The sequence below is a fragment of the Pyxicephalus adspersus genome, chromosome 6 (genome assembly GCF_032062135.1).
Source record: "Pyxicephalus adspersus chromosome 6, UCB_Pads_2.0, whole genome shotgun sequence".
NCBI classification, from domain to species: Eukaryota; Metazoa; Chordata; class Amphibia; order Anura; family Pyxicephalidae; genus Pyxicephalus; species Pyxicephalus adspersus.
The window spans coordinates 75,965,771-75,989,151 of NC_092863.1; the positions used below are offsets into that span (position 1 = coordinate 75,965,771).

Genomic DNA, 23,381 nt, shown 5'->3' on the forward strand with positions numbered 1-23,381 from the left:
CACTAAATGTTCCAATGTTTTATGCTTTCAAATTTTCTACCCACAATACACTAGTAATCTACAAGAAATATAGCAAAGCTTTCACAAAATGCAGAATTATTTCATATTAATTAATTATATAGTGTAGCTCCATGTATTCAGGCCCTCCTTTACACTGGTTCATGTCTACCCAACTTCCTGGATTGCTTCTAGTTTGCAAGGCATTAATTCTTCTTGCAATTTACTTTATTGTTATTATCTTCTCCAGCTACAGCACCTTTCCTGATTTCTGCAGTTCCATTTGCCCGCTCCAATGTCTGTCAGGATGCTGGCTTAAGGCCATTATCTATGTCTGGAGCTTCTCTGTACGAAAAGGAGGCACAGATTTGCGGTCTCTGTCCAAATCTGTGCCTGTGTTGATGCCTGGAGGTTATCAAATATAATCAATCAAATGCTGCAGAGCTACAGCCACTGATGCTAACTAATGTTTCTGTGTCTGACAACAAGACTTGCACTGTGATTCTCCGCACAAACCTCAATGACACTAAAAGGTTAGTGATGTAGTTTTCAATAAGTTTTCAATAAGCACTGGTCTGATGAAAAATATTACAAACCTCATTGTGTCGCCATGAAGGGATCTTTATACTGCTTTTTCCCATTTCCATGTGAATGACTAATCCATCTACATGTGGAATTGTATACTGGTAATTTCTAAGGTCCTGCAAAAACAGTAAAAGACAATTACAAGTGCACCACTCACTTTTACACAGACTTAGAGAACTAATGTGTTAAAAAAAACATCAGTACTTACAGTTAATAAATTGATGATAGTATGTCCAATCTCTCCATACACAGATTTCCGCTGTCTGTGACTAATTATAGGAGAAGGGTATACTTGAGAGGATAAAAAAAACGTAAAAGATTAGGACAATGGTATGTCTTTAAACTCAGGTAAAGTATGGCTTTTCAGTCCAAACAATTTATTGTTTTTTAGGATCATGCAAATTTTTTCATATAAGCATTTAGAAGGGGTTGCTCTGTTTACATTTATGTTCATAAATAGTGCACTACTTTCCAACTATGTGCATGGGGCAGTGTATGTAATCACAATACACAGGTAAGTTATACTTTAGGCAAAACCTCAGGGATCTGTTAGGAATGTCAGCATGGGAACCGTGGATAAGGGCAGCACCTTTCACAAAGTGTAGAAATGATCAGGTTGCTCCACAACTACACAGATAAGACTGGGGAATGCATTTTTCGTTGAGTTAGATCTTACACTTGTTTTTCACTAATTTCTGGGTGCTGAATCCAGAAATGACCCCAGTTTTTTGCTATCACATCTAGTTTTTACTATACAAGGTACCCTCCATTTTTGTCAAAAAAACATACAAAGACAAAATAATGAAATATTAACTTGAATGCACTATTTTATTTACAATTCTTTTGTTCATACAAAGGATTCTTGTCCCTCTGACATTTTTTTTTTTTTTTTTTTTTTACAGTAAAACAGTTGAAAATTAATCCGGTAAGTGGTTAAGGTAAAAATTCAAGCTTACAGCTTTTCCTGGAGTGTTCAGTTTTAGGACAATCCTGCCGGATGCTCCAACAATAGTCAGCCATCATATGTACATTCCATCTACCCTGATACCGTCCATGACTTTCAAATGTTAGTGGAATCGTTCACCTTGCTCATCCCTGACTGCACCAAGGCTTTCTGGGAAGTTACAAAGATGGTTTTGCAGAAAACACAAACACACCTTGATGCTCATTTTGCAACCAAGCAGTTTCTGGACAATTTCTGTGTAATTATTTGCTTGTGTGTTTCCAAGAAAGTCCTTGACAATGGCTTTGAATGATAACCAAGCATTCTTTTTGACTTCTGACATTGTCCTGATGAAATGTTCATCTTTGATGAGCTGCCAAATCTGTGGACCATCAAACACACCCGCGTTTAATTTTTCAAATGAAAGGCTAAGAAATGCCAAAATGAGGTACTTGAAACAGTCTGCTTCAGTTGGCAAAGCTTTAACAAACTGCTTCATCAGACCCAGTTTCATGTGCAGAGGCGGAAATATAATATTCTTTCTATCAACAAGTGGCTCATGTGGAATGTTTGGATCCCCTGGTTTTAGGGCAGATCTTGGAGGCCAATTCCCTTCCACCCAATGCCTCTCACGAGTTCTGCTGTCCCACATGCACAGATAACAGGGATACTTGGGGTATCCGCGTTGCTGACCAAGAAGGAAGCAAACCATTTTAAGGTCAACACAGATGACTCAATTGTGTTGGTGATATTGCAACAACTCAATGACTCTCTTTATGTCTGCATATTCTTCACAAAGGGAAACTGAATGGCCAATTGGGACTGACCCAAATATATTGCCATTGCGAAGGAGGACACACTTTAAGCTCCACTTTGAGCCATCAATGAATAGTCACCATTCAGTTGAGTTAAAGATTGGTATTTCCAATTCCTCCATTAAATCAGGTATGTTATGGCAATACACAAAGCCACTGTCTGTTCAAAAGTACTGCAGAAATGCAATTTCCCTGGTTCCAAAGTACGATACCTTTGTTCCTTTTCCATGTTTCTCAGGCAGTCTTGATGCTAGGAGTTCTGACGCCTTCTTCGATGGTCCCAAAACACTCAACTCATGCTGATTAAATGCCTTACGAACAGAGTCTTCTTCAATTTCAAATTTGTCATCATTGTTATCACCTAGTTCATCACCATAATCATGTTTTTTCAAGAGAGGGTAGTGTAACGAAAACCGGCACTGGGATTTCACCTGAATGAGCCACTGGGCTTATAGGCGATGGTAGACTAGGATACTCCATGTTACATTTATATATTTCTTGTTATAACCTGAAGTTTTTACTCTACAGTCACTGAAATGATCTCCTGGCTCTCGCCAAACCATAGGTATAGCAAATGGCATCTTATCAAGTGTTCCCTTTGTCCACATTGGTAAACCCTCGACACACTGTTTGCACACCTAATCAGGGGCCCAAGACCTATCTTGATCACCAAGTTTAACTTTGAAATATGCCAAATAGGCTTGCTCTACAAATGTGCTGATGTTCCCCCTTTGAATGGGAATGGTGAAACTGCCACAGATATAACAAAATGAATCAGGGTTGTTTAGGCACTTATGGCGAGAAACAGCAGGCCAGGCATGACCCGAAAGAAAGGAAATATGTGTGTAAGTACAGAAATGCATTTTTCCTATTCACTATGTAGAGCAGCGCACATCCTCTGACCACACTGTGTTGCCTGTAAATGAATTGCCTATACAAATCCACGCTGGAGTAATCGCATTAATATAAGCAGTAGAGAAAAAAAAGGTATGCAGGAGATGAATTTAAATCCTTTGACTGTCATGAAGTGCAGGACATTTTCTATCTAAGACTCAAAAAAAAATAGATTAAGCCCTGGGACTACATTACAACATATGCCCTCTGTACAGAACAAATAGAGTTTTGGCATACATTTTCAAGAATACCATGGAAAAATGACAGCTGAAATCTGATTGCCACACAAAACAGTTCAACACACACACACACACACACACACACACACACACACACACATTTGCACATTGACAGTGTATTTGCACATTTCCCACATTACAATGTAATGCAATCATATATATACAACAAATATTTCCTTAGACTCTTTTTTTTTTTAATGGTACCTTATTGTGCTTTACAGAGCACATCTGTGTTGCAGTATACCAAAACACACAATGTGGTGAAAAACAAATCAGAATAGGAGGTATTGCTCGTGATGGGTTTCATTTAAAATAGGTGGGCTGTTGTAATGTGGATTGTAAACAAAATTACATGTTATTGGGCCCTAAAAGTGTGAAATGAAAATACAGTATTGTACATTGAAATTGGTACAGTGAGTTGTAAAAAAAAAAAAAAAAACAAAAAAAAAAACAAAAACAAAATTATTTAGTCATACACAGTAATTAAAGGTAACAGATAGGTAAGCCTGCAAAATTTGACCACAAGCCACAAAAGGGCTCAGAAGGATTTATCCTATGTATATTACATATACATTTATATTATCTTTTTAAGAAGTATGCCACATAAAACTTACCAGCATATTCAGCTCCCAATCTCAGCATCAGACGAATGGGAAAAACCTTAGCCCAGGGTACTTCCATTTTCTGAATGAGAACTCCGCACAAGAAAGGACTGTTGGGAACAGGCAGTCCACTAAGTTCCTGAAAAGTTGGTGAAAAGAACAGGACTCCACCATGATCCTTGCTGCCCAGAAAGCTTTCTGTAAATGTTATGTTTTCTAAATTGCCTATATATTTTCCTATAAAAAAATATATATAAATTAGAAGATGAAAAGGCTAAATGAAAAACTGAAAATAAAAAAACTTTTACACTGCTCTTTTCAGGTCAAAATTTTATTCTGTACTAGTAGTTAAAAGGGATTCACTCATCCAATAGAATACCTATACAAAACCTGCAGACTGCGGCTTTATGTGCAGTTTGGGAGGGAGGCAACTAGGTGAATATGTTTCTTCGCGGTTAATGGGCAACTAAAAAGTAATCTCAAATACATTAACTACCTGGACTACGGGAATTTGTTCAGTTTTGTACTCTTGACACATCAATAAAACAAGATGAGGTTAAACTAGAACAGAGATCGGCAAACTCCGGCCTTTAGGCCAGATACGGCCTACCCGGTAGTTTGTTCCGGCCTAACGCCCCCTGGCCCATCCGGCCCAATGCCAGCTGGCAGCTGCGGGATGCCTGCCGGAATTAGTCCGGAACAAACTACCGGAGCCGCATGCAGCTCTTAAGGCTCCTCTTGCTGTGGCTCCCTGAAGCGAATTCCCTCTCCTCCGCAATGCATACGGAGGAGAGGGAATGTTCCCTATTTACCCTGGAGGCAGAAGTCTTAACACCGGTCAGGGTAAATAGGGAATAATCCCTCTCCTCTGGAGGCATTGCAGAGGAGAGGGAATTCCCTTAAGGGGGCGTTCCTGGTGGGGGGGAGCCAATAGGGCAGGACTCGAGAGTGAGTCCGGCCTAGTGTGCCACCCCCCCCCCCCCCCCCCCCAAAAAAAAATGGCCTAGTGGCTAAAAAAGTTTGATGACCCCTGTACTAGAACATGATCTGTAAATATGTACTATATTACCTTTTTGTGCATCCTTGTAAATGAGCACCATAAGTTTAAATATATCCTTTGGAACAGTTTCTTCATCTGGTAAGCATTTCAAAACTACTACAATTTCTTGCTGGCCTAAGCCATGTAAACCGTTTGTAGCAAAGAACCAGCACTTTTCCCCAGCATCTGAAAAGGAAAAGATAAAAAAGATGTCTGTTATGTATTTGGGTCTAATATGTATGGAAAGTTTAGTATACAGTATGATGCTGAGTTTCTACTTACAAGGTACTATCTTGACATTCACAAGTACGTTTGCATTTACAACAAAAGTCAATGGATTGGGCCCATCTTCATTTAAAAGCATCATGACTCCTGCATGAGTAGGACTATTCTCCACCAGTGCGTCTGAAACAAAAGGACATGAACTTCATTGGTTAAGAGGGATTAGATCGTGTTTCCAAACAATGCAAACACTACCATACTGAAATATGCAACTGTACATAATAATGCTAGGCTACTTTTTTTGGCACTGACACAAAAATGAGTATTTTATTAAACACTGTATGCTAAAATTTAAAGTGAATTCATCAACTGCAAAACATTAGATTTTGCTTTCTTCATGGGAAATATGTATAAAAGTATATCAATACCACTTTACAAACAGAGTATTCCCACAGAAACCACTCACGTCATGACCCTTTTTTAATGCTCTCACTAGCAGTAATCGGCAAAAAAAAAAAACTGATAAAAAATTAAAACTGGAATCTAGAGTTACCAAAAATGTAATATAAGGACCTATCTAAACTATCCAATCATTTTCTATGCTGTAAAGAACCCTTGGATTACATAGTATTGGTTGATCTAAAGAAGATTGTAATATGCACGATTAAGCTTTTGATTTCCTCCAAGTGTCTGCAGTTACCTCCACTTTCACCACTAGTCAGCAGAAGGGGTGGAAGGCCTAACTCATCATCTGGAACAAGACTTATCTCTCTGCTAACACTTTTATCGATCCCACACAGCATTCGATAGTCTTTTGCTGAAGACACAGTAAAGGTGCTAGATGCTTCCTCGGAGACAGATGCCTTATCTTCAGATGCTTCAACAGAGGTACAGGATTCTTCAGTTGTATCAGACTGCTTTGTACTGTCCTGAAAAATGCCAGCAACTTGCTGCAAGAAAATTAACATTTTCAGCTCAAACTTTCAGCTCAGAATAGCAAGTAATCTATTAATATATATTTCATTGAGAAAGAAAACACAAGCTTTAAAAAGTTTAGACCAAAAAAAAATAAAATGAAGGATCAGGTGATTGAAGCCTACATGTCCAGGCATTTTGTGCACACTGCTTAATTGACCATTTCTCCATTACGGTTTCCAAATGTTAAATTTGTTTTTTCTTCAAAAATCATATGATTTTATTAACAAAGTTTTTCTGACAAATTGCCATTTTTTTACTACTGTATTGCCTTACACCATCATCTTCCTTAAAACTGTACTTTTCATTCTGGATTGTACTACACAATAAGTGTGACAATAAAAAAATCTAACTTTGCTGACCTAACTTTTGGTGCATGGCTGTAATCTTGATCATTTCGTTCCCTACCTACTGACGTGGAAAATAGATGCAGCTTTGTAGTCAGAAAAATCTCCTGCCTTGCTTGTTCCTTCTATACCCATAGCCTGAACCTACTACAGAGACGTTGTCAGCTGCCATTGTTGTCATTTTCTATTTTAATATTTTTATTTTTATTTTTTGACATAGAAAAACTACAAACAGTTGCAAGATAACATAAAATATTATACATTCTGAACTTTTTGAAAATTGAAATGTGTATCAAGAAGCAAGTTCTGACATTAAATAGGGTAATATGCTCTGTAAGATGTAAAGAACAATAACACACATAGTAAAAGGTAAAAAAAATAAAAATAAATAATGTCATACAAACAACATTTTACCATCTTTACAAAACACTAGTGAGACATCCAGTAGTCAAGCACCATTACACTTAAAATGAACAAAAGAGAACTGGATATCTCTTACATGTGTGTTGAAAACAATAAGAAAAAAAGGAGTAAATCAGCAGATCAGAGAATACCAAAATGAATCCAGTTAAAGTCATTTTAAAGAGTTTCTATTGCCTGGATGTAATGCTGACCTTTTAGTTTTAATAGTTTCAGTTACACACTAAATATTAAAGGTAGAGGATAAAAAAAGCACAACTTTTTAGAACCAAATTAGCAATGGCAGTTCACATAAAGATCAGTAAAAGGTCTGCTTGGGATATCCCCCATGAAATTTCATTTTCTGCTTTTGTGTGATTGGATCCCTTTTTGTTCAGAAGTGTGCACTGATGCAAGTCAAATTTTAAGCAACCCTAGCAAAGGAATTTAATTTTTTAGCTAGATACTTCCTAAGGTTAGTTTATTAAAGGGAACAAAATACAGCAAATTTGGGCATTAGAACACTATGATTTGCTTATGTAGTAATAAAACCAAACACCCCACTTAGGAATCTGTCATTTGGGGAAAAAAAAAACAAAACAGAGATTTTTTTCATAACAGCAACTAAGTGTAGTTATGTCACGGACTATTCCTCACAATCTTATCACAATCAGTGGCTCACAATCTTATGTCCCTTCCATAGTCACATGTCAATAACAAGGTCAGTTTTTCAGTCAGTTTCACATGTCTCAAGGTCAGTTTTTATTTTTATTTTTTGGGGGGTGGCAATTAACCTTTTTGATTTTTTTTTTTTTGGGGGGGGGGGCAGAGTAGTGGGAGAAAATCCACGCCAACACAGGACATGCAAAACTCCATGCAGATAGTGTCCTGGACAAGATTCAAACCTAGGACCTAGCGCTGCAAAGGCCAAAGTGCAGAGTGTTAACCTCTGAGCCACTGTGCCACAGGTATCATTAAAAACCAAGTGCCAGTACAAAAAGCCAGAGTCAAGGTGAATATTGAAGATGAAATTTACATTTTTAAGCCAGACATAAATAGGAATAAAAATTAAAGAGAGGGGAAGGCTGGAAAAAATATGTATACTTTATATCGAATGTCCAGAACAGTCGGAAGGGTAACTTACCAAGGCAGAATCTGGAGAGAGTGGAGTATCAGGATCCTGTGTGGATTTTTTCCCAACAGCAGCAAATTTACTTGTATCAGCAACTTCTCCATTAGGTAATAATCCATCAGCAAACCAAACCCTCTTCTGTTCCTTTTGATTCAGGCCTAAATTTAAAGACAATGGTAAAAAAAAAAAAAAATTACGTGCTAGAGAAGGAAATGTAAAAAAATTTTTTTTTTAAAAAAAGGTGCTGAAGTTTCAGATTGGCTGCAACTGTCTCTCACTTGACATGCCCAGCCTACGGATATGAAGATATTTTTCATGAGAACATGATCATGATAACAAGCAGCAAAAGAGCTTTAAAACAAGTCACAAGCCCTGATTAGCCCCATTAGCTTACAGTGAGGTATTTCATTCTCAAGGATTCTGTATTTCAATGTTTTTATTAAATTTCACAATTTTTCAGTACAATAAAAATACACAGAGCAAGAAAAAGAAAGAAAGAAAAAAAGGATTCTCAAGGAGTCTGAAAGATTACCACAAGGATTATTAAGTGTTTTTTTTTAAAGAGCTCAGAAGAAGTTCCGAAGCATTTTACTTAGGGGTGTAACTTTTTAAAGAAAGGGGCTTTCAGCTAGTGGATATTCCCGTGTATATTTGACGTACATCGCTGCGTAATATGTTGGCACTGTATAAATACTGTTTAATAATATGAAGTACTAGGACATCTAAAAAAGCTATTAAACATTTTTGTCCTCCTGCAGCCTCTAGGAAGCCACTTCCTATCTACATGCACTCCAGCAGTAGCTGAATATCTTTACTTGGGAGAAACTTTGTGATGGTGGCAATGATAAACTAGAACAACATGGACCTTCATGATTACATCATTAACCGGTATTTTATTAAAAGCTGCAGATTTGAAAAAAATAAAATTTGCTTAAATTGAGAAATTAAACAAGATTAGGAAAAACAGTTTTTTTTCAACAAAAAGAATGCAAATGTCTTTCTGCTACCTCCTAGTGATTTTTGTGATGGAAGTGACAGGTTCACCAATCTCCATATTTAGGAAGATAAAAAAAAAATTAAAAAATAAGCTAACGTGTAAAAAAAACAAAATGATAAAGGTCTCACTAAATTGTAGCTCTAAAGTAAACACTACAATAATAAAAATCAGCATGTACAATAAATTCCAAATACAATTATAAAATACACATGTACATGTTATTTAAGGACAATACAGTATTTCATAAATGGCGTGTATAAAAAAAAATCTGAAACAAACCTGGGGAAACAATTGCCTTCCGCAACCACAGGAAACAATTTTTCCAAAAATACCCTGACAGAAAAGTCAATTTGTTATACGAAAGTTTGCTAGACCGGACACAAATCCAAGGCACCAGGGGGGTATGCTACATAACTACTTAGACAGAACACTGACCATTACAGAACATATAGCGCAGGGGTGTCAAACTTGAAATTTATTGAAAAAATGTAGGAAGTTTACTACTTCATCCATTACTAACAAAAAGAAACCCCTCTACACACACTTTAGTGTTGAAAAGACTAATTTCTATCTATCTATGCAGGCTGTGTGTTGTTCATTCTCTCACATCACAAGTTTGTCTGACACTAAATATTACACTATGCAGTCTCTAATGGATTGAAACAAACACAATGCCCCTGGTAGTCAGGCACCATGTGATTATTGACTAGGCTTTGTGTCACATGATAGGTGTACATGAATAATGTCTATATATTGCATGTATTAAAAATGATGATGTGAGGTGGTAACGCGGGCGGGCAAGATGTAGTTCATTTTCAGAAAATCTTTGGGGTGCCAAAAAAAGGCCTTAAGGGCCAGGGTTTGACACCCCTGATAAGGTGAGTCATAAAATGAATAAATACAATGTAAATATATATTTTTTATGGTAAAGGGATTAGATCTAGTCTTAAAAACCTCACACACTCCTCTAGATGGTTTGATCTGCAAAGTATAACAAGATCATCGCTAACCATTGATCTCCGTTACCTGGCTACTTTGTTCTGCTTCCAATGTCGCCTCTCCAGAGATCCAGTTCATAGTTTTATAGATCCAGTGCCCTAGGTTTATAGTCAAACCAATGTAGTTTTTCTGCTTTCTGGTTTATATTTATATACAAATCTTATTGTATATATTCAAACATATACAGTAATTTTGCACATTCAATTCATATGTAACACCTTTAAGAACATAATGCTCACCTCAACTAAGCTCAGAATTTTAAAGGATATCTCAAACAGATCAATAGAAACACATCAAAGTTATATTTGGTATTATAATATTAGAAGTACCAAATATTAGAAGTGTTTGATTTGGTACATGTTCCCCACGACAGTGCACGGTTTAGAATACATTTTTTACAGAAATTTGCCCATTTACTACAATTTAATCCACCAATTCCACAGGAATTTAAGGAGTGGATTTTGATAAAGTGTTCACAAGGGCTTGCCAAAATGACTCAGTAAGCCTCCTTACTAACTCACATTACCTGTCACTGGGCCAGCCAGTTCTCCATCTATATTCTATATCCATGGAACCCTAGCAGTGTTCACTCCAGCCCCTTTAATCCCGGCACTTTTCAGTAACCACCCGGCTGTTTTTGGGTGGTTACTGATGAGTTGGGTCAAAATACAAGGGCCACCAACCGCCTACAATTTCATCCCACCCAGTTTAAAAAAATTTCTGGGTTGAGCACCTCCTAGAGCTCCTCTAGAGGTGGTCAAGTGTTCCTTGAGCCATGAGCAATTTGGATGATTCAGGTCTGTTAGCACTGACACCAACAATGTTTTTGGCTATCTTTCCACTTGCTATCGATGCAAGTCACTCCTAAAGTCATTATTGCCACCAACCACCACACTAATGTACTGTGAGCTGTGGTTATAGTAATTATAGCAAGGGTTCTCGAAGAACTGAACGTTATTTCAAGGGCTCCTCCCTGTTACAAAGGCTGAGCAAGATTGATCCATATTAGGGGTGCCCCAACACGTCGATCGTGATCCACTGGTGCTGCCTTACCCCTCCCTGCTGTTTACCAGCAGCTTTACTGTACGTCTATAGGGATGCTGGGGATGTCTTTTGTTAGACAACAGCAGGAACTTTGCGCTGAAGGCTGGTGTACCAGTGCGAAGTGAGAAGGAAGGCAGAGAGGGCGAGCAGTCAGCTGCCAAGTTAGTTTAGGCTCGGGGTCAGGGTTCAATAACTGAGATACCTTTGTACAGATTAGCAGTTCTTTTGCTTGTGCAGCACATCATTCTCTTATGACAGGTGAACTATAGCTTTCCTGTCACTATAGTCTTGTAGTGCAATGTATGTGCAATGTTCTGCCAATCAATGTCCCATTAGCTTCAGTCACTTCTGTGTCATTCTCGGTATATATATAAATAAATATATGTTTAGCATTTTAATTGTTGGTAGATCATTTTGGCCTTGGCCATTTTAAAAGTAGCTCCTATGCCAAAATAGTGTGGGCCCCCCTGATCTATATGCTGTGCTCCAAATGAGGAGACAAGAGGTTCCAAGCTTTGCAAAGCTTTGTGGATGATCTGGCTCTAAACACATACTGTACATGTTTACCATGAAAATTACTTTCACGATCCTTTCCAAAGATAAAGGACTGCACGATGCATGAACAAGCGCTGTACATAGAGCACTTTTCTGCTCTATGGAGAGGGGAGGGGGGAGAACGACTGAGCGGCACCCCACTGTGCTCTCTTCCCTTTTATTATGATTTGTGGATCCGTCAGGACGGTTGTCAGAACGACAACTACTGTACACGAGCCAGATCATTCAATATCAGCCCTGATTATCTGACAAGAGTCATCTGACATGTATACGTAGCCTAAAAGCTCACTGCAACACAAATTAAAATACCTTTTGTCAGGGATAATCTGGATCAAAATTATGTAGTAATGTCCAATTGCATAACAGCTATGCTGAACTTCACAATAGTGAAAATAACTATTCACTGGGCTTTAATCCTATAACAGTAAAGTACTTTCTTATGTATGGCTATATGCTTTAAAATAGGACATTTTAATATATGTTTATATTTCATAAAAACTCAAAATAAATTAGGAGCCAGAGTACTTTTTTTTTCAACTCCAGGTACCAAAGAACTGCAAACTACAGGACTGTCCGACTCTAAAGCCACGGAATCTCAATTCATTATGAACATAAGGTAAAAAGAAAAATAAATGACACTTCCTAGCTCAATAAGGCTGTCACGATACACACTGGACCTCTTATTATAATCCCACATTCTCTACTGGGAATAAAAGACAATTGGTAATAATTTAAATCTTTACATATAAGCTAAGGGTAAACAAGCATCTAACTACTTGTATGTTGACAATTACCTTCAGCTCCAGGATGTTTAAGTACTGAGCCAGCCACCAGGACAGTGGGTGGAGGAGAATTAAGTGTACCAGCTGCCTGGGCCTGCATCATAGGAGGAATGGTAGAGCAATACTCAGAGGGGACATTGGGGTTTGGACTAGGAACAGTTGGGCTCATCATCCTCTCAATAGCCTGAACTAAAGGAAGGGAAAAAAATAGAAAACATATTGGGATTGACTAGCTGGTTGCTGAGAAGCAGTGGCAGAAAGAGTTCACCCAGGACAGACAGAAGTCAAAGAGTAAGGACAAAAGAATTTCTATCTAAACACTCAACAATGAACACACACAGATGTTTGTGGATCATGAGCACACAAGACAAGACAAATTTCCCTGGTAGACGGGCTCAATATCTATCCAGGGTAATTCAAGAGGAACTCTAGTCACAACTCAAAAATCTGTAATAGTTGTTAACAATTTAAGGTTGCTTATTTCTGTTTTAATGTTTAGTTGGAAGAATTTATATATGGTCCTCTGCTCATCCTGTGTCACTGTCTGTATCCCTCTGTCATTTGAACCCCCTATTTAATGTACAGCACTGCATAAAATGTTGGCGCTATATAATTTCTGTTTATTATAATAATAATACTTATACAGGTGCTGTACTCAGAACACAGCTACTGCCACTTTTGCCACTGAGCATTTTGACCTAGCTTGGAGGTTGCAAGCAAAGTCCAGGTCAATGTGTTAAAAGGGAAGGCATTTACCTAAATATTCTACTCAGTAGTCCCATACGGACTCAATATTAAAGGATATTGCCCCCATCAAACTTGATCCTGTGTTCTTTGTTGGTGTAAATGCACACTCCAACTATAGAAGCTTTTGGAAGATTCTGGCCACTATAGTAACCAATTAAATGATGTGACATTAAAAAAGAAAGCATACCAATTGGTTACTGTCAGTAACATCTCAATATTTAGCTCCAACAGCATTCTAGAGTCAATGCAAGTTAATTCAATAGGGGGTAATTGCGTATGCTGATTACTACAAATAAACAATTCTATGTAAACTAGTTTCTAACTTTCAATAAAAGTAAGTTTATACCTCAAACCTATACCTTTGTCCAGAGCTCAGACCCCAGTGTTCTAGAACTGAACTGACAATTTTGTTATGACAAGAGTTCCCCTTTACAATGTGAAAGTAGAAGACTGCTGTAACCAGTACAATCCAAAAACACTCTAGTTAGTAGTACACAACTTTTGATAATATGAAAAAAGGTATTTGGAAACATAAAAGATAAATGTACAGTTGATACAAGCTGTCCTTAAGTAAATGCAATGTGAAGCTGCACAGCCTTTTTTGAAAATGTCATATCCGGGTCCTTTTTAGCTTTGGGATTGGGGACCCAGCAAGAACAATTTAAAGAAGACTGTGCAACACCTGGTGAGGCTACACAAAGAACAAACTGAATTGAGGAAGGAGGTAAGGCTCCCTCAGGAGTAGTTTCAGCAAGTACTATAGATTGCAGTAAGAAAAAGCTGAATGCTTTTCTAGAAGAACAGAATATAACTGGGGATAAATCTTTAAGGTAAAGATAATAGGGACTGTAATCCTGGGAACATCGGATTAGCTCATGGAATCAAGAAGGAATTTTTCCCGTTGGAGCAAGGGGTTTTGTCTTCCGCTGGATCAACTATGTCTATAGGGTTTTATATCTTGGATATGTTTATTTCCCTAGTAGTTGAACTTGATGGACTTATGTCTTTTTTTTTAACCTAACTGACTATATAACTATGTAAGTATCATATCAGTTAGGAGGGACAAATTCAATAAAAGGGCAACTCAAAGATACAGTTGTCCTTTCATTAAACAACCTACTGTACAACATGACATTTCACTAGTTCAGAAATCTTTTCTGCACAGCCAGGTTTATTTTACGTACTATGTACACTGTGCTTTGGAAGGTTACATGGTTAAAGAAGTCAATGAGCCGATCAGTATAGGAAAAGTTAGTGGAAAACCAACAGGAATTTTAGGAGACACCCATAAACCCGTTCACTAAGCAGTGCTAAGCCACGAAAAAGTGTTAATAATTAGCAGTCTCCTACACACAGAGCCGCTGAGGGAAACCAATAGGCCATGCCACTAACCTCTGGTGATGAAGCTATAGCAGATCACACAGACTCTTGCTTCTTTTTCCAAGTACTGCAGTTTACATTTCTGACTGCAACAAACAGAACAGAAAACCTGGAAAAACAAAAATAAACTGGTATAGAAAAGATGAAAATATACTTAAAATGGCATATACAGTAGTAGTGTATAAAAGGCCTATATAAAATCTTCTAAGCACACTCCAGATGCATCAAAATAAAAATATGTTCAATGTGTTACATTTATTTTTCTTTGGATAGCACCCAAAACCTGAACTGAACAGCCTGTGCTCTTTCAACATACTGCAGAGAGGAACCTTTACTAGATGTCTTTAATAATATCGGTCCTTTTATAAAATGTAGAATAACCTGCTCAAATGGCGGTATTTATGCATTATTTTATTTTAGCCCATATATAAAAAAATCTGTAACATCTAGACATCTGTAATAGGATCACTGCTTTGCCACAGAGAAGACGTGTCCCCAAAAGTCGAACATTGCAGCTGTGCACCATGCAGGATTCTCTATGCAGGCTTTGGCTGCTTTACTAAGGAAAAAACTGTAAGATATTCAACAAACTTTGTTTTGATCTACCTGGAATTTATTTAGCGGATTTAAACAAAATGATGGGGCTTTAAAAACTAATAAGGTTTGATTTGTTTATATTTGTAAATAACTAAACCAGCTTGAAGAATGATTAAAGAGAGATACACCCAAATAAGTAGCCAGGTTTGACCTAATTATCTAGTTAATAACCTTTTGAACCACATGCTGATCTGTAGTAAACTTAAAGAAAAACACCAAGCCCAACATCTTTAAGGAATAATTTGGTAAATAAAAGTTACCTCTTCTAACATTCAGGGCAATGTTCCTATCCCAATATTCACACAAGTTAGTGCCGATGCACAGTAGAGTTGAACTGAGTTACAATGAGAACCATGACTCTGATTGACCTGTTTTTTGTATGACGTTTTTTCTTCTAGACCAATAACTCATACTTACAGTCGGCATTTATTTGTAACAAAATCATCTGCTAGCGGACACTTGGAATAGTGGCTTCAAAGCCATTAGCTACCTTAAATTAGAACTATGGCCTTTCATTTATAATGTAAATGTATAATGACAATATTATGATGGCATCTACACAGTTTCCATGCTGCAAAGTCCCATGAATGCTGTAGAGCTGAGAGTGAAGTCCATCCTATGCAATTTTCTGCATGGTGTGCCAACACTGCTACACTGCTTCCGAATTCAAAACAAAAATGTTGCTCTCATTTAGGCTGCGATTGCTTGCACCACTTGTAGGGAGCATGGTTTGTGCTGTTCAAGCAACACCTAGTCCTGTCAACAGCTGGGGGGGGGGGCTGGGGGGGTTGGGTATGGGGGACAGTGAGAAACAAGGAAATTTTCTGTTAAAATTAGGAGGCGTTTGCATCACAAAGTAACTGGATTTGAGAGTAGTTCAGACAGTCACAGATGATGTACTTCAACCAGCTTAATAATGGGGTAGTTAATCATACCACCCAGAGCCCCTCTCATGTAGTTGCTGGCACCTAATCTATTATATGAGCCATACATAAGTGGTAGAACAATGTCTGTTCACAGTATGTTGATCTATTCTAGATGTAAACTATAAATAAACAATGTTTTCCTTGCTAACACACTACAGTGTCCCCCCCAGACCTTTTTAGGTAGGTGCACCACACGGCACTTTTCAGTAACCACACAAAAACAGCTCGGTGATTACTGAAAAGTGCCAGGTGGTGCGCCTAGCTAAAAGGGGCTGGGGAGAACACTGCCGAGTGTTAGCAAAGTAAACATTGTTATATGTTAAGTCATGATACAGGGACCAGCACCTGTCTACATCTTCTCTCCACCCAGCTTTAAAAATACTGCACAGAATATCATAAACAATAAATATTACCTTTTTTATAAGATGCTTCTTTTCACCTTTTTCCAACCTTTGTACTGCTGAGCCCCACCAGCCTCTATCTATATTCATGTGCTCATGGGGCATTTCTCAAGGCAAGTTTCCTTATGGTGGCAACTGTACACTAATCCTGCCTACTGTGTGTTCCACTTGTAGCATCCATAAGTGGAATGGATGGTGGAAAAGGATGACAATGCAGGAGAACAACAAAGAGATAGGAACAGAGCTTGACAGCCTATACCAGGAGGTCTGAACTCTCTGAATTTGAATAAACATAATGTGAGATTTTAGTGATTGAGTTTGGATCTGCGTAAGCCCCTCAACCTTCTTTCCACATATTTCGCTTCAATCATACATTTCCTTTTACCACCCTTTTGATAAAACGTAGAATAAGTTATATAAACTGGCATGACATATTTTTCATTTTGAGTTCACTAACAAACTGATACAACAAAATTAGGCCATCTTACCTTTCCACAAGCTCTACAATGATGTCTTCGCTTTGTGAAGGTGAACTTAATGCTGCAATTCATACAATTGGGCGCCTCAGAGTCAGGGATCCACATGGGCTGTCTCTGGCCAAGAACCTGATTTTCTCCTGGCCCATCCTCAGGTTTCCCAAGTGCCTCCACACTCATTTCAGGGCTCTCATCAGACTCAACATTCATTGTTTTTTTCAGAATGCTGTTACCAGGACTTGGTGATACAACATGAGAAGGTGAGTTGTATGGACTGGCTTCTTCAGCTGCCTGTTCATCCAGATTTCCTTCTACATCCCTATTGTTTAGTTTCCCTGGTCGGTTAATAGCAAGAGAATTTGGTGGATTATGAAATAACTGCTTGGGCCTTGCACCTCCGACAGGTGAAGACACACTAGTGCCTGGGAGAGCTCCTTCCTCCTTAGCTGGATGTGGTGAAGCAACGTTATTTTTAACATCCACAGCGCTACGGATTGCACTGTCCTCAGTCTCATCTTTGTCTGTCTTCAAAGATTGCAATTCATCATTCAAAGTGTCAAGGCAAGGCCCACTTGAAACCGTTTCAGCAAAATTATAGGCTGGGAAACTTCCCACAGCACTTTCTTTACTTAGAGATAAACCTTCCTCACTAAGAAAAGCATCGAGTTCAGCATCGCTTATATATGTGTCACCTAACAATAGGTCATTAGGATCAGTTAGCAACTTCTGACTCATAAAATCTGATAATACGGCATCTCCAAACTCACTGTTGTAAACAGGTTTATGGCCTGGCTCAGGTGAAATGCTGGCTCTTTCCACAGCAGGTAATTTAGTTTGTTGTGACAAAACTTCTGCCTGTACAAAATCTATATTAGGTATGGGAGGCTCTTTATCCTCCCTATATACTTCAAAGCTGGCTGCCGATATACTTGTGGATTCATCTTCTGAAATTTGGCTCGCTAACACTGTATCCTTGCGTTCGTCAAGCTGCTCATCGCTGCCTTCTGTCCTAGAGTTTACTGAGCTAGAAAAGTCCAAGGGCTTTTCTGTACTGCAAGCAGATACAGTTGACACATCAGATATGTCATCATTGCACTCTAAGGTCACCATAGTTTTAACTGTAGATTGCACGGAAGCTGAGCTTTCATTGTGATCATCTAAAGCATCTGAATTTACAACATGTTGATTTGCAGACACCGTGGTTTCTTGACTTGCTACTTCAGGAAATTCTATGGTGTTCAGAGCATATACCATACCTAAATGATGCTCTTTTGGAACACCAATCTGATCTTCTGCTAATGCCTCATAGGACTGATCATCACTTACATATCCATCTGTGCTTGAAGAACTCGAGCTAGTACTAGAGTCACTAATGGATTCAGTATCAGACGGTTCTCTTGTCTCATCCAAGATGGGGTTACGACCTGAGTGGACAGGAAGACCAGTGCCATTTGCATTGGTGCTTATATCAAGAAGATTAGCTTCATTCAACGGCAGCCAGTTTGAAGTAACAGGAACAAGATCTCCAACATCTGCACCTTCATTTTGTAATAAGGTAGAGGAATTTGAAGGTGGAATAGCAAAAAAACTTGGGTCAGAAAGCAGTTCAAGGTCAGAAACAATGTTTCCAATGGATTGGGTAGAATCTGGAATCAGTGACTCATTACTACTTGCTGCATGAAGCAAACTTCCTGTGTCGCTAATGAGATCACATATTGGAACACTACTCCTCCCAGTATTTGACTCATCTTCTATGGCTGTTCCTCCATCCACACAGGATAAGAGATCTGGGCCTGTCACGCTTTTATCACTGCATGGGACAGGTGCCCCTGGTTTTAACTCCAGTTCATTTTGCTCTGGGCATTCGGAGAGAGAAAGTGGAGAAACGCTTCCACATGGTTCCTTTCCAGGACTTGGGTAATCTGGCTGCAGATAAAAGTCATTCTGGTCTGGATTAAAAGGCTCTTCACCTGGCTGATAGCTTTCTAGTTCATCTGTGGACAAAACAATATACCATAAATATTATTTTTACCTGCTAAATGATCTTTAAATTTATCAAGTAGGTGATAACCTATGCTAGTCACCTTTGTCAAATCAATCAGCTACTGAGGTAAAAGAGATCCTGTCCCTACAGTACATACTGCAGGGTAAAAAATTCAGTAAAAATGCATTTAGCTATCAATGTAGCCCCCCCCCCCCCCCCACTTTGTATAACTGTGTTCTTTAACTTTTCAGTAATTCTCAATTCTCTATTTTTTTGTTTTCTGAGCTATATCCATCACTTGACTGTGAACAATGGTATCATAGAGGGCAGGATGGAAGCTTTAGAGTACTATCAAACGTTGTCTTGTACATCAATTTCTATTCACTTGAAAGCCTGGTGTTGAAGAAGGGGGTTTGAAGTGCAATAGTAGCAAGGAATAGGAAGAAGAAAAAAAAAGGTAAAAAAAGGGGCTACAGTTAATATATAATATTGTGTTCAGCTCACAACGCATAATGTAGTGACAGGGTCAGAGTCATTGGAGAGGATCTATGTTGATTTATTGTCCAAAACAGGAAATTGCAAAAAGTTATACCAGAAAGATGAATTCCGAATTACAAAACCTTTATTTTGTTGTGCAGTATAGTTAAGGTATGTAAATTGCAAATCCTTTAGAAGGTTAACATTTATATGCATCTGCTGTGTACTGAATGGTTTCCCTGGATCAGTAACTATATATGTCAACAAAAAAACAATTCTGAAACACTGATCCTTCTTCACAGGGTGGCTGTAATTCTTATCTATAACAGCAAAGAATACACAATGCCCAGCGAGAACAGACAAACTATCTGACACACCTGGAAGTATTTGATAGCAGCATCATGCAGAGCTAGAACACCACCCAATGGACAGGTAAGTATCTTTAATCTTCTTCCCTGGGTGCTTTTAATACTTGCTGTACATTGGGTGTTAAATGCTCTGCGTGCCACTGCTATCCACACCTCTGGCTGTGACTGAATGGATCAACATTAGCAGCAACATTTCTGCTGTATCCTGTAATTATGTAGAAGCTGGCAGAAGGAACTAACTTGAAAATTCTGTGCGTAACTCAGCTATTCGACAGCTCTAGTCTACTCATTAGTCTACTCATTATTGTCACCTACCTGTATTCTGTTCAAAATCATCCAGAAGTTTATCCAGATCTATGACTGCAGCTTGAAAATAATTATCCATCTTCTTTTATTGTCTGATCCTGAAACAAAAGGCAAGAAAACATAAGACAACAATACATGTACGCCTTAGTAAAAAGAAACAACTATTGATAAAAATGGACTATTGTTGTTCAGGCCACAGAAGTGACGTGACATTACAGTGTGCGGTAAAATCTATAAATGGTCAATATGTGGCTAACAAAGGGCATTGATCTTTTCAATTTGGCACAACACGCTGAGCAAGTCACGGCAGCTTTGATAACAGCGTAACTAAAGACTCACTTTGCAAATTCACACTTCAGCGGGATGGTTATTGCAGAGAGACAGAACAGGGACATGTGTTTAAACTCACTCAATGGGTTTAGTTCCCCTAATAAATTATTATTTTCTGCTTTACCTGTAGGCTGAACCCCTCCCCTCTTTAGATATAACAGATAAATGCAGCACGTCCTGTAGAATGTTAGTGTCCATGTTATTCTGTGAATGTAGATCCCTCACACTGTATTTATCTTTGCATGATGGAGAGCAGGCAGCCCAGGCAAAGAGCATTCAACTTTGTGCCAGATCCACATATGTAAGGCTGGGTACACAGGTGCAATAATAGACGTTTTGACGACAAAAGACTGCATGAAGCATGAATGAGCGCTGTACATACAGCACCATTCTGCTCTATGGAAAGGGGAGAACGACGGAGCGGCACCCCGCTGCATTCTTCCCCCTTTACTTGCATTATGATCATTTGTGGATTTGCCAGGACACATCTGACGAGCGCTGTACACATGCGAGATTCTCATCCAATATCAACTCCGAAGCGATTATCGGACGGGAATCATCTGCTGTGTGTACATAGCCTAATGGATGAAAATCCAGCGAATGACACAGCATGAGCATACAACCAAAGATCATCTGCTGACGCTGGGTTTCCTAATAGCACAGTACTATGTGTAGGATGTAGAACAGTACAAGGCCCAATGACTCTCAGCAGCCAATCAGCTTTTACTTTAATGCAGTCAGATCAGAACAAGCTGCCAGTGGTAACTGTCCATCAGCAATGATTATTGTGTTAGTCCCACAGCGTGCCCCCCCCCCATACTTCTTTATTGTATATCTCTATTGCTCACATGCTGACCAAGCTGTGCAGCAAAAGTGAAAGTAACTAGGGTTGGGTTAATATTATAACACTGTCAGGGGCTCCCAATGTTCACATTTTATTCTTTTTTTGCTATAAAGACTTAACATGTGTTATAAATAATTGGGCTAATTTATTTGTCACTTGAGGATCTGACCAAAGGGTGACAACGCTGTGTGATTTTACTGCAGAACATTCAGCGCTGCCACCCTGGTAATTGGGAAAATCAATAAATCTACTGAAAGGATTAAGAAGTAATGAAATAATTTTATGGAGGATATCAGAGAAATGTTATTATGCTCATTGCACAAGGAACCCCCAGCAATCCCTGATTGAGAAACATTGCTTTATCGCACCTCACCCGGCAGCTATGTTTACTTAAAAGAAGGGCGAGGGAGCTGGGTCATCACGGACAAGAGATAAATGCTAGGATATGAAGGAAAGAGGGGTTGTTCTAGGGAAATGATAAATTAGCTCTCATATTTAGAGGCACATTACAAATCAAAACAATACTGAAAGGAAATAAAGTCCCACCAGGCTCTCTATTTGTAAAGTTGGGGACAATAAAGAAGAATGTACAGCTATCCTTCCCATTCCTGAGAGGTGGAAGTGACAAGAAATAGTTTTACAGAACACTGATACCATGGCACTGATGTCACTGCAGAGTGCAGTGCCATGGCATACGTGACAAAGCCATGCAGCAGCAGCTCCCCATCCCCCCCCAATTGGGGCTCCCTATAGTTTGAGGTGTTTTTTATGATTCTATTGCTGCAGGTGATTTATGAGGTGATTTGTACTGCGCAGAAGGTCATTGTACATAGCCAGGCACAGGAGTGCAGCTCGGCCTGTACCAAGCTGCCTGGTCACCCAGCACAGTGATGTTTGTCTCATACACCCGGCGCCCCTCTCACCTCTGCCTTACCCCGGGATCATCCTAGGTTTTCCTCCCTGCGCCTCTCTCAGGGTCCTTTCACCTCTGACGTCACGTGACTCCTCCTCGTCACGTGCCAGTCAAAACGATAGTCACATGACAGGCTGGGCGTTCTGTTACGCTCAAGTGACCCGGAGAAGTGTCACGCGGCCGGTTGTGAAGCCGCTGGGCGCCATGTTTGTTGTGGGCAAAAAATAAAAGTATGTCGCCACTAAGGTGCTGCTGTCATGAAAATTGAGGCTTAAAATGAAATAATTCAGTCAATTCTTTAACTCTTTATTTTGGAATTAAATTACTTTCTACTAATGAAATCTCCATTTTTTTGGTCTGATTTAAATGAGCTGTATAGAAGGGCAAAGGTGTTTACATTTCACTGAAGTTTTCATACAATAATTTGAGTTGTATTTAAAAAGGTTTTCAAACAACTTTTACCCAAACTAAGTTTACTTTTGCTTTAAAGAGAAACTAAATCTACACTGACTTATCACCACAATTTGTACTTTATATAAAAGGGTAGGTAACACTATAAAAAGTAAAAAAAATTTTTTGTTTTTTTCCTTTAATTGCTTTAAAAAAAAAAAAAAAAAAAAGCTAAGCCCTTTCCCTTTAGTGTTTACTGCCACCGCAAAAAAAGGGGGTGTCGATCTGACGTATGCACAGTGGGATTGATTTTTTTAAATTTACAGCAGTATATATTACCCAATCATGCCTCTGCGCAGTGCAAGATCAGGTGACGTAGCCAAAAGAAGATGGTGGCGCCCGCCGCTTCCGCCATGCCCGGAGGCAAAGGACTATTCACGGACAGCTTTGGAGGGATATAAGGCTCTGTGGAAGTAAAGGTAAGTGGGATTATTTTATTTAACTACAGTTCCACTTTAAAAATTTGCGACCAGCCAAGGCTTTATTGCAGAAAGGGAGAGGTGATGTCCATTCTGCAATCAGCATTCTTACGTGCCCGGCCCCTTTTAGCATCTCAAAGATCTGTGCATGAGCACCCCAGCCTTGGTTGTTGTTGTATCTAGCACAGGCATGTCCA

The 23,381-nt window shown here is 38.8% G+C and overlaps 1 protein-coding gene across 3 annotated transcripts in view; it reads right to left on the reverse strand.

Moving 5' to 3' along the window:
* ZFYVE16 (zinc finger FYVE-type containing 16) overlaps positions 1-22,440 on the reverse strand; it is a 33,915-nt gene extending 11,475 nt beyond the window's left edge. The window contains exons 1-12 of one of the 3 annotated variants that reach the window (XM_072416220.1): positions 22,326-22,440; positions 20,238-20,326; positions 17,106-19,087; positions 14,706-14,802; positions 12,579-12,755; positions 8,202-8,347; positions 6,037-6,286; positions 5,397-5,519; positions 5,145-5,300; positions 4,088-4,312; positions 791-873; positions 594-698 (exon numbers count right to left, since the gene is read on the reverse strand). In XM_072416220.1, the coding sequence (XP_072272321.1) occupies positions 594-698; positions 791-873; positions 4,088-4,312; positions 5,145-5,300; positions 5,397-5,519; positions 6,037-6,286; positions 8,202-8,347; positions 12,579-12,755; positions 14,706-14,802; positions 17,106-19,087; positions 20,238-20,307 (3,414 nt within the window). In that variant the 5' untranslated portion in view covers positions 20,308-20,326; positions 22,326-22,440. The remainder of the gene's footprint in view (positions 1-593; positions 699-790; positions 874-4,087; positions 4,313-5,144; positions 5,301-5,396; positions 5,520-6,036; positions 6,287-8,201; positions 8,348-12,578; positions 12,756-14,705; positions 14,803-17,105; positions 19,088-20,237; positions 20,327-22,325) is intronic. The other 2 variants (XM_072416221.1, XM_072416222.1) reach the window with 2 other exon arrangements.
* Positions 22,441-23,381: the final 941 nt, after the last annotated feature.